This window comes from Zootermopsis nevadensis, unplaced genomic scaffold (assembly GCF_977971745.1).
Source record: "Zootermopsis nevadensis isolate Lab colony 2312 unplaced genomic scaffold, Znev_1.0 Znev_ptg000013l, whole genome shotgun sequence".
In the NCBI taxonomy this organism is placed as follows: domain Eukaryota; kingdom Metazoa; phylum Arthropoda; class Insecta; order Blattodea; family Termopsidae; genus Zootermopsis; species Zootermopsis nevadensis.
Window position 1 is genome coordinate 2,557,551 of NW_028259145.1, and position 12,881 is coordinate 2,570,431.

The 12,881-nt window shown below is 38.4% G+C and overlaps 1 protein-coding gene across 9 annotated transcripts in view; it reads right to left on the reverse strand.

The window, feature by feature from the left end:
* Nucleotides 1-12,881, reverse strand: part of mub (poly(rC)-binding protein mub) — a 105,394-nt gene that overhangs the window by 28,381 nt on the left and 64,132 nt on the right. For all 9 annotated transcript variants that reach the window (XM_087348375.1, XM_087348374.1, XM_087348372.1 and 6 more), the window contains 3 exons: nt 9,370-9,426; nt 4,721-4,837; nt 100-363 (listed from right to left, as the gene is read on the reverse strand). In XM_087348375.1, the coding sequence (XP_087204501.1) occupies nt 100-363; nt 4,721-4,837; nt 9,370-9,426 (438 nt within the window). The remainder of the gene's footprint in view (nt 1-99; nt 364-4,720; nt 4,838-9,369; nt 9,427-12,881) is intronic.

Consider the following 12,881-nt stretch of genomic DNA (forward strand, 5'->3'; position numbering starts at 1 on the left):
CACAAATCCTAGTTCTCATCCCACCCTGCCTTCATTCTAACTATACGACTACAAAAACACGTAGGGACTGATAAAATTGTTCAGTATAGCAATTCTTGCCTCGAGCATAACACAACAGATGTGGTAGATGCATTGTGTGATGGCCTCACTGGTGCCAGAGATGGTCACCGCTCGTTCAGTTGAGTTGGGCAGCATCTCTGATGCCACCTGTATTGATGCTCCGGTCACTTCACGAATCTCCTTGATCTTAGAACCTCCCTTGCCGATGAGGGAACCACACTGTGATGCTGGTACAATGAGACGCAGTGTGATTGGGGGACGAGGGATGCCCGAACCATTGGGAGCGCCCTGCATTTCCTGAAACTGGTAACAACATTGGGTATTTACACAACTTCGTTAACACAAAAAAACCTGTCCCGTGACCACTTTTCATCACTGAGAATACTGGGTAAAACATAATATATGCCTAATTATATATTGTTAATGCACTTAGGAAGCACACATTAAGACTGTGGTATGTGACAGGTTGAAATCTGCAGAAACCACAATAGTACAGGGAAGAGAGAAGGAGAAACTTACTACGCTTCAATGCAACATTATTCTGAAAGTTCTCAGGTTTTCAATGAAGTTCCACCAAGTACCATGTTATTATTCAGAACCCATCACTACAAAATTAGGCTTATTATAAAAAATAAATAAAAGCTATTTAGATTTCCGTCTTCTGGGTTGTTGCGCTGTGTAGTCTGGTCGATGTTAACCAACGTTTCAGAGGTCATCGCCCTGATGACGGCGGCAGTATGACCTCTGAAACGTTGGCTAACATCAACCAGACTACACAGCGCAACAACCCAGAAGACGGAAATCTTCATACTCTGATGACGGCGGCAGTATGACCTCTGAAACGTTGGCTAACATCAACCAGACTACACAGCGCAACAACCTAGAAGACAGACATCTTCATACTCTGATGACGGAGGCAGTATGACCTCTAAAACGTTGGCTAACATCAACCAGACTACACAGCGCAACAACCCAGAAGACGGAAATCTTCATACTCTGATGACGGCGGCAGTATGACCTCTGAAACGTTGGTTAACATCGACCAGACTACACAGCGCAATAACCCAGAAGACAGAAATCTTCATACTCTGATGACGGAGGCAGTATGACCTCTGAAACGTTGGTTAACATCGACCAGACTACACAGCGCAACAACCCAGAAGACGAAAATCTTCATACTCTGATGACGGCGGCAGTATGACCTCTGAAACGTTGGCTAACATCAACCAGACTACACAGCGCAACAACCCAGAAGACAGACATCTTCATACTCACCGCTGTGAGAACCTCAAGTCTTACAAAAGCTATTTAATCCAAAGATTTCTACAACATTTAAAGAAGAAAGAGATACATAACTGATAGCCTAGTTCATGAAGTGTGCCAAATTAATATTACAACCACCAGCTTATTTTGTGCAATGATATGCTTGAATTTTTAAAAATGATGGCCCGCTCACCCGCATGTACGGGCCTACTTGTATCAGAAACTTTCAGGCAACTTTTTTATGGTGAATCAGTGGATATTATTCTAAGGTAAACCAACAGATATGCAGAATTTTGTGTTCATAACTGCAAGGTGATCGAGCCTAAGTCAAGAATTAATTGGGAAGATGCCCCATGAGAGGAAATATATTTGGTTCCAGGACTGATAATATTGCTACAAAATCCACTATAAAACCTATTTAACTGGGATCTTGTAACAAAATTTCTATTTTTCCTCAAACTATGTCCCAGGTTAGGTCTGAACTGTATTATATATTTTATAAACTTTGTAAAACTGACTTGAAAGACCAAAACCTACGGCCCCATTAAGTAAAAAGAAAGAGAGGATTGAAGTAGTACCTCATTTTTTTAAAAAGAATTCTCAATGTCACAGCACCAAAGAAAGTTCATTATCTAGTTTACAGAAATGATCTGACATTTATTTTGACTGCATAAAATTTTGGCATTCTGTGCGGTTAAATTCCTGACACAGAATCTGAAAAAAATGTACAACGTTTTCAAAGCTACAAATTTACAAATTCCATAAGTAGCTCTGCAAACTTCCACATTAATTTGGCACCTCTCTGTTACCAGTGTAGAAGAATACACCACTCTGGTCCTTGGTATATGGTGCGTGTTTTCACACAAACAGGGGCACTCAGAACATCCTTGATTTTAACCCTTGTAATGCTAGATTCTAGATACAATAAAAAATTATGACATTATTACATGTTTTTATAAAAAAAACTTTACTTATAACAGATTTTATATTAAAGAATGTAACCTTGCTTCATGGCTGATACCACTTTTCAGAAACTATACTTCAAAATGTTTCTATTTGTTCTTTCTACATACAAAAATAGCATATTTTTTTTAATTTACAAACTATAAAATTGTAATTTCAGCATAAAATATAATACATTTAATTCGAAAAATAACTATATTATACAGCAACTTCTTGTAGTCTTTTTCTTTAGCATTTGTCTCGCTTTGGCAGGGTCCGCTTTTTTCCTCTCTTTTTGGAGGTTTTCTTGGTCTTGAAGAGTGCATTTATGAGTAGTGAGTGACCAGCCCACTGACTCTGCATAACTTCTACTTAATCCTGATTTGACTGCCAGAGCCATCTAGCAGTTAACCAGGAGACTAGGGTGAGAAATGGCAGCTGAATTTTGCTTCACTTTTCCTTCATTTACAAGAAGAGATGGCATCTGTTCTGGTGGATGTATTTTACCTGTCAATCTTTTTACGATGTTCCACGCTGCTTTCATTTCATTAATTTAACATTTCATATTATTGTATTAATTAATATTGAAAACTGAAGTAAAAGCAGAAAAGTAATATTTGCAAACAAACTAATAAGGCAATAGTGATTCAAAATAAAACAAAATCATGAATTAACATAATTTTATCACAGTAATAATGCTCTGCAGATTCCTAAACTTCCAAACATCATGTATTTCCTCTGCCATCTAGTGACACAAGTTACCAAAACAAGTAAAGTTTAAATTCCCCACTGGAATACAAAGTGTGCTCTAATGAGACTCTAACAACTTTTTATTGACAACAGCAGTCTATATCACTATCTGATGAAGATAACAAAATTTTCTTCTTATTTTAGAGAGTCTACCAATGTTTGTCAGCCAAGATGGACAATAACTATACCCACGTGCAGCACACAAGATGGCTGCCTTCTGTGTTGTTGTGCTGTGTAGTTTGATAGTTTAACATTTCAGAGGTTCTTTCTGCACCAATCACCAGGGCACTCATCACCCTGATGATGGAGGCAGCAAGGACCACTGAAATGGCAGTAAAATGCTACCAGACTACATTATGCAACAACCCAGAAGGCAGTTCAGTTACCATTGAGTCGGGGCCGACCCCTAGTGACATTATCAACAAAATCCCTCCAGCGTCTTCTGTCTCTAGTAACTGTCCTCAGTTCTTCCATGGTCTTTCCACAGAGTTCCCTGATTCCATCAATCCATCTCATCCTGGGTCTTCCTCTGAGCCTACTACCTTCCACTTTTCCAAGCATTATCGATATTTCTAGACTGTTGTCGGCTCGCATGATATGACCAAAGTACTTTAGTCTTAATTTGCAGATCGTGGCCTCAGGGGAACAGTCAGGCTTAATCTGCTCAAGAACTGATTCATTTGTTCTCTTGGCAGTCCATGGTACTCTTAAAAGTTGCCTCCAAGTCCAAAGCTCAAATGCATCAATTTTTCTTCTTATTCACCACCATGAGAATATGAACACACACAGGAGGATAAAAGTTATCATGGCACGGTGACATGATTAACAAAATTTTACTTTTGCCAGTTGCAAGAATGCATTTGTGTTACATTTTAATTGCAGCATCATCTGTGATGATGCATCAGTCTTTGAGGAGGATCGTGGGTAACCACATCATCATGACAGATAGTCCTCCCACCTTACAAGTTCTGAGCATCTCCCATATTGGCACTGGAAGATTTTGGAGTATCCTTCAATAGCATAACTAACTAACTAACTAGATGGCTCACCGAACCCGAAGGTTCATCACTGAACCAACCAAAGCCCTCCACCGGACCCTGTCCTGGGCCAACAAAATCCAGTCTCCTTCAACTCCTATCTCCCATAGATCCCGCCTGAGATTATCCTCCCATCTACGTCTAGGTCTCCCCAGCGGTCTCTTCCCTTCAGGTTTCCCAACCAGTACCTGGTGCACACCTCTTCTCCCATCCATGCGCGCTACATGCCCCGCCCATCTCACTCTTCTCGACTTAATCACCCTCACAATACTGGGGGAGCAGTACAGATTTTTAAGCTCGTCATTGTGCAGTTTTCTCCACGCCCCATCGTCTTCCCTCTTAGGCCCAAATATCCTCCTCAACACCCGATTCTCAAACACCTGCAATCTGTGTTCCTCCCTCTGAGTGAGAGACCATGTTTCGCACCCATACAAAACAACAGGCAAGATTATTGTTTTGTATACTTTAATTTTCAGGTTCTTAGAAATCAATAGCATAACTTCCATACCAAATTTCACACAATTGCATTGAGGTTTTTTCAAGTTGCTTTTGCATATGGATGGATAAAGCAACTTCAATGCGCACTCCGCATGTGCTTGTGGATGTGAATGCCAAAGAGACTACCTAGAACAGGAAAGAAAACTAGAGATGAAACAGTTAAGACTTACCTCTTCAAATTTTTTGCAGATAAGTGTGAATGCCTTGAAAATGGCATTCGTTGGTCCTGTGACTGTGACGATGCGTTCAGGGCAAGAGCCATCAGAGATGTTGATTTTGGCACCTGACTGCAAGCAAAAATTGCAACATTAAAACCTATTTATCAATGTCTAGAAATATACTTCAACAGCTATTAAACCAAAATTCAGACATGATTTTCTGCATATCAGGAATGAGGTGGGAACAATGTGACAAATGTTGAATTAGAGCTTTTTTATATATATACTTCTGACTAAAGTATCCATCTATTTATTCCAGTGGCTGCACACTCTAAAACATAAAAATAGCATATGAATGCTTTTCAATACAAGAATTTTTTAAATTTAAACATGGCACCTTTTTACTTTATTTGGCCTGCAAAGCCTACTATTGTGGCGAGGGATGTTTGGCAGAGTTATAAACTCTGAATTGCATATTACAGAATTTTTCTGAAAACAGTAACGCTGAAGGATTGTGCATAGTGTTGGGTTGCTTTAGAGAAAATTATGCCAACTACTATTGCAAACTGCTGGAAAAAAAGTGTATTGTAAAAGATGACATCTCAGTAGACAAGATGATGTTCATTATATTTAAAAAAACAAGGCATAAAGGCTGCGTGTGATCCACTAGGTACTAATTTACATGCAGAAGACCTGGCATTTTGGATTGACGTAGATGAAGAAACTTCGGTCATACAGGATTTTAATAACAAGGACAATACAGCTTCCGTGACAAATACTGAGACAACTTACAATCTTGAAGCCACTGAAACAGGAACTGAATCAGCAGAAAATGGTAATGATTCCTAAGAAGCGGTGGTACCGAAAGTGAGAAAATATTAATTAGGTGCCAAAGTGGTTAGAAGAACAAACTGATATTGAACACCTTCATTGGCTAAATCCGGTTAATATTAAGCTACATGTTCTAAAAAAAAATGGAATTCTGACAAAGTACAATACATGACTATTCCCGTAAGAGGCATAAATGTAGGCAATTTTAGTGGTCTGTGCCAGTAGCAGTGTAAATATATATAATACCACAGATTCCAAAATTAGATAAATGCCAATTTCACTTACAATGTAGGTACTGAAGCTGCCCCCCCCCCTCCAACACCAGCATTATACTGTGTAAATACGCATAAGAAGTGATATTAAAATAATGAAAATTTCAAGACTATTGTTTATGGTTTTAATGTGACTCCAAGAAGTATGTAACTTAAGTAACAGCATTAGAAAATTTGAATTATCATCCTCATCAAGCATAACACTGATGTAAACAAAGAGGAGATGAAATCACCTTCTGCACACCACAATGGAGGGGGGGGGGGATGTGCATCTGTCGACCTGGAGCAAATTCATTGGAAATAGTACCATTATTTAATAACCATTTCTCAGTATTACACTGGCTAGCGAACTATAAAGGCCACTGTATTGTTTGTTATATTTATGAATTAATTAATCTCTTCCATAAATAAATTTTAATCATCCTGGACAAAAGAGATTATATAAATTGAAAATGAAGCAACGCAGTGTTCCAAAATATTGTGTGTGTAAAGCACGCACAAGTTCCTCTCTACCAATCGCACAGCAACGCTAGAGGCAAGTTCTCCATCACTCCGTTCAAATCAGATCGTGCTTGGATGTGAGAAAGTACTGCAGGTCCAGGTACAATGCACATGTGATAAAAACAGAGGAGAGGAAGCTAATAAGGTGCTTTGCCTGCTGGAGTATGGGTCAAATTACCCATAACTGTAAAAGTAGGATCAAAGCAGATGCAGAAGAACAGGTCAACAGGCAATGTGAGCAGTCAGCTGGAGAATTCAGTGGGTTGCACTAGCATAAGCACATTACACAGTGTTTTAAAGGAAGGAAGAGAACCTAAGTTAATATTTCTTACTGATATGGGGGCACATATATCAGCATAAATAAACCCAGTTTACAGCATGAACTAAAGTACGACATTTTTAACAAACTGAAGGATTAATGGGATTTCAACAGTCACTTTTCAGACACTGGGTTCCATCGAGCCATACATATAAATGCAAGAAATGTATATTAGACATATATTTCAGGCCATCAGCGATTGTACCGGATGGGGCAACGTTCATTCATAGTTTTGACTTTCGTAGTACTCTGGCACCACCAAGGATGGGATGAAACAAAATGCGCTACAGCTGTGCACCATGCATTCACCACAGAAACATTAAAAAAAATTATGACTCCATGTCCAGATACTTCTTTGACAAGACTTCAACAGTAATTGTAGCAAAGGCAGAATTAGTGCCAGGGGCCTAAATGTCAAGAGTCTAGATGAAATCAGTAAACAGCCACTGTACAATCAGAGTTCCCAAAATATCAGACATGTAGATTACCATGCAAGCACCTAAGGTACAATTAGAGCCACACAAATGTAATATGGGTAGCATTATTATTATTATTATTATTATTATTATTATTTAGTGTTCAGTCTGACGACAGGTCCATATGAACAAGATCCTTCCATCCTTTTCTCGGACTGGGACCTGTTCATATACGTTCTTGGCAGATGATCAAGAAGTGGTTTGCCATTGCCTTCTTCTGTGTGTGAATGGAGTAATTGTTGGGATGCCACGGAGAAACCGGGGAAGCCCCCGGAGGAAAACTCCGTGTTGCCTAGACCACGGCCTTGCCCAACACAAGTTATAAATTCGGGTACCGCCGGGAATCGAACCCAAGACCCCAGGATTACAAGGCCAGCGTTCTAACTGCTAGACCACCGTATAGGTAGCATAAGGATATGTAAATTTTCAGTAAGAATGCCAAATCTGAGACAGCAAAGTTATTGGTCCAGTAAATAAAACTAATTCGCTTAAATGGAGAGATAAAGAAAGAATTATTAAATCTATTTATCAGGTACACTCAGCGCAACAAAAGGCAAGGACTTCAAAGTTTATAAATTCCAAACTGTAAGTGATAAAACTGTACAACTGATGACATAATTACAGCCACTAATTTGTAATCTCCTCATATTTGTCCATGTGTAGCTTATCTCTACCATCCCTTTATTATTATTATTTATTCCACTATACAAATACAATAACATGTCTGCTTAATGTGAATTACTGTTACTGACTTTTCAAGTCATGTCAGCAGATTTGACAACAAAATGAAGGTGTATTTGTACATTCACTCATTTAAACTGTGTCATCAGGGCGATGAATATTCATCGCCCTGATGACGGAGGCAGTATGACCTCTGAAACGTTGGTTAACATCGACCAGACTACACAGCGCAACAACCCAGAAGACGGAAATCTTCATACTCACCGCTGTGAGAACCTCAAGTCTTACATGAGCAGTTGTTGTTATTCAACTATATGTTTCACAACTTCCACGTGTAACTCAAAACACGAGCAAATGGATATGGATATCAAAATATGTAGACTGTGATACTTGAAAGACAACGCACAATATCTGTTGCCTGTAAAGCCTTCACGGCCATTAACCTTGCATTAAGCAGCCAAAAGTATTACTCACATTAGCACCGTAATTATTTGCGATGCACCGGTGAGACTAGAAATGTGAAAGAAGCAGATTTTTATTTTATTTTACCATAATTTCCTGCTCAAAGGTTCTACGATCAAATATCACTGAAGACAATTTTATTTGCAAGAAGTACTTTACAAGAATCCTTGTTTCATAAAGTACCAAGATCAATATATTTGTCCTTCAATGGGCTGTTTTCAAGACTTGGCATTGCTAATAACAAGTACAGAATCCCTGAGCTTCAACCACGGCTAGTATTTGCCTTGTCGCGTTCTCAATTACATATTCAACGCAACTTTTCTGTTCACCGACCTTATATCAAATTCATTGTGGGTTTATTTTGATCTTTAAATGGATATCGGTATGGTTCATTGATTCAGAGACTCTTGGTTCGCTAGTAGTACTCTCGTTTTTTTTGTTTGAAGTGTGGTAGCAAATTATATATATCTTCTAGAAGGCGACCCCACCGACTGAGAGGAGCTTACAATTAGGTTCCAGTTTTATAGTTTAGCAGGGAACCCTATTCTAACTTTCTAGCTACAACAGTATGTTGATATCAAATCTAAAACTTCTTGACGATGGTGAAGAGTCAATTGAATAAAAATTTTTTTTGGATATTATCCATCGTCTAGTAAATATAAAACGTAAAACGACGTTTCGGAGATGGGACTCTATCTCCGTCTTCAGGTTCCTACACAGTTGGGCCCACTAGATAGAGCTAATCCCTATCTCCGGAGATAGAGTCCCATCTCCGAAACGTCGTTTTACGTTTTATATTTACTAGACGATGGATAATATCCAAAAAAAAAAAAATTATTCAGTATGTTGATACTTCACTGTCTCTTTCTTTGACACAGAATTTTATTTTCCCCTTTCTTCACTGTCAGTTCGCAGTCTCATAAACGTACCTGCACTTACATTGTCAGTGACAGTTCAGTTGATTGAGATAAAAGCAAGAGCAAAATAAAAAAGTACAAAAATTTAATTAAATAAAAAAAATTTGTGGGGCTCCAAAACCAATACCACACGGAAATTAAACTATACAAACTATCACATTTAAGGAAGAGAAAATATTATGAATAAAAACTTTAACCATACCTCTTCACGAAATCTTTTCACAATTTCACCCTTTTTGCCGATGATACTGCCAACTTCCTGCAAAGAACAAATAACATATTAAGAAACATACACAAAGCAAGATAATCAAAATAGGAAGACAGGAACAAAGTTACTCTCTATTGTCCACGTGATCAGAAAATGCTGCAATGCACATCAATAACCTGTGTCCGCCTGAAAACAAAGACGATCTCCTTGCCATATTCACATACAGCTAAATGCAATGTGAACATAATTGTTAAATATCAGCAACCCGGGCAAAAGATGGGCACACAAATGCTGCAAATTTAATTTGTCATACAAGAATAATGAATTTTAAACCCCCAACTCCACGGGACTGTTAGCCAGACTTCAAGAAACATAGTCACAACCAGCTATAAACCAGTCATCAACATTTTTTAACTCTGGAGTTGTCAATGTAGGGGGTACGCTACTGTGATGCGCTGTCAACTAGACTATGAATAAGCTGTGACACATGGTTCCTAAAGATTAACTTCAACCAAGGATTTGACGTTAAACATGCAATACACTCACATCTGTTGATTAGAATGTTTGTCTGCAATGCAAATTGACTTCTTATGTGCCATTTATTGTTAGAATTGTGAAATAAACATCTTCACATTATTGACTGTGGTGTTCTGGATTATGCCATGCTACCTTGTAAGAGATTGTATTGGAATGCTGGCAAACACAAAGTCACAATGCAAAGACCATTATCAGCATATTCACTGCTTTGAGAACCTCAACTCAGACAAATCTTCAAACTGTTTCTGCCACCAAACTATTAATTTTCAGTGGACTAGAATGCCAATACCCCACTTAGTGGTACCTGCACCTTGTCGAGGTGGTCGGGCTTGAGTACCTCAGTGACCCCAAGAGCTATGCTGCCGGTAGCATAGCTACTGGTAGGGCCTCCCTAGCCAGATTGGTCGAGGGGGAGAGGTCAGACTAAGAGAGGTACCCTGGTCCTCCAGGTTGGGGGTTGGTCGCAAGGCTAACGACCTTGCACCGTAAAAAGGAAGATGTTTCGAAACCTCAATCAAAGCCTCGGACAGACAGACCTAACAGAGGACCGAATGGAAGAGGAGAATTGAGGAGGCCGTGAACCGAATACGGACCGGAGAGCCATAGAAAAAGAATGACAATATTAACCACTTTCACACTCCAGATATAAAACAGAGCTTATTTAGTTTGTTTGTGTGCAAGTCATAAAAATTAACCTCCATGACAATCAAATTTTAATCAATATTCTATGATAAATTTGGAAAAAATTTAAGCAAACTATAATTTTAAAATAATGATAGACACGTAAGTACTTGTAGCAGTTACCTCACACTCTACACTATGATAAAAACAATAATGTTTACAGCAATTTGAAATCAGTAAAGGTATGTAAATATCATGACAGCAATCTGCTAAACTGAAGAGGAATTTGGAGACTTTAAAAACACTTCGTGCTATTAAAGTATTACATGCATAAACGTGTGAATATAAAATGCTCTCGTATAATAGCTCCTGAAATAAATTAATAACATGACACACTCTTAGTTTTTATATAGGACCATGTTAATAATATCAACTAGTAAATAACAAATTGCTGATAGAAGACTGAATAACTGAAAGCCTTTGGAAATCAAAATCACTGAGCGGACAATGCAACGCAAGCAGACTCTGCAAGGTACAAACATTTTTTCTAGCAAGATCTGGTTACCTGGGACAAGATATCTTGGCCGGACAAGAAACCACATAGTAAAAGCACTTATGTGACCCAGTACAATCAGATTATGAACTTATTGTACCTGTACAATGCATAATTTTGCTGAACCTTGTCAGCATGCCCAATGTTCTTTTGTTCTCTATGGAATGTGTTGGCACGGAATGTTCCAGATTGACCTGACCCTAGCTGAGTTATATTTAGTGCTGCAGTAGGTAGAATAAGTTGGCTGTTGTTTTAAATTAGACCAACTCCTGCACAGCGACAAACACCCAACAACATGCTGTTACAGATGCACTACCAAATGTGATCAAAATAAAAGGCATTAACTAAAAATGTACGTTACTTACAATCAGTTCCCACTAAAGGTAATCTATTTAGTAAAGATGAAAATATAAAGAAGATATGAAATGCTAACATATACACTTCAGGTGATCAACAAACTCTAGTTTAAATGTAACGAAAAGTACATCATGTTCAAATTACAGACTCTGCAACTATCAAGTGATAAAAGTACAACACAGAGCCTCCTACAACTTGAGCATCAAGCCACGGCCTTTTATAAGAAAGTAAACTGTAAATGTATCAGACTATTTACAAAATACTAATACTCTGAATATAATGTCCGACAACATTCAGTATAAAACAGTGAACAACTACTGGCCAAACCGCATCCACAGAGAAGCATAAAGATGGACAGTCACAAAGGGTACAATTACATGGCTTGATTGCATTTATAAGCACCCACAGAAAAATACCCAAGAAGAGGGTAGAAAAGATGAGAACAGTGGGTAAGGAAAGCCCTCACACAGGATTAAGAACACGGCAGAGGGAGCTGTAAGATGACAGAGATACGTAGAGACATGAGGTGGAAACAAACAGCATGTCTCATCTACTAGATTATGATGATTAATTCCAATCCTAAAATCCCACTCCTTGGTTCGACACAACACACTATACAATGACCAAAACTTTTACCTTCAAAATGTCCAGGTTTCATAACAACAAATTCAAAAAGGTCTTTGTGTGTCTTAACAGAATTAATGTTTTCCAGAAACATTTTGAGGAATTAACGTGAAAGTTTCTAGGACATAACAGATCAAAATTGGGTGCAAGGGATCTGTTACACCTGCCAATTACAAATTATTTAATATGTTTTTGCATACAAATAAATGGGCATTAATACATACTCCACTGAATCCCAAGGACTTCTTTCCAGATTTGCTTTAGTTGGATGAAACAGATGTTTACATGAACTTAAAGGTATCAAACTTGCTTTTCAGACACAGCTTGAGAACAAAACAAAAGTCAGCAATTGAAATATCTCGTGTAGTCATAAAACGTTAATTACACCCAGCAGTCCCTAAAAGAACCGGTATGTTGCTCTGATAGATCTCTGTTGTCTTACTACCAACTCTTAAGGCCATGGCTGACAGCCAACAGACTGCGAGAACACTGCCAAAAGCCATCCTCATTATGGGATGAGCGGTACAAGTCGAGCAGAGGGGGAAAAAATCATTCAATGCTGGCAACATCAAACAGATAGCATTTTTTGACTCCACATTTGCGCATCTGACATTAGTGAAAGACACTCGACCAATTAGAAAAATTAAACCAACACATTTGTTAAACTCACCCAGAACGTCAATAAATAATGACCTAATTCTCATACTGACACGTAACCCAAAATAACCATCTTTACATATATCTAGTGTTTCTCTCAAAATAATTTTCAAATCCAGTGCATACGGCGAGTGTCACAGAACAGTGTAAGAGAGTT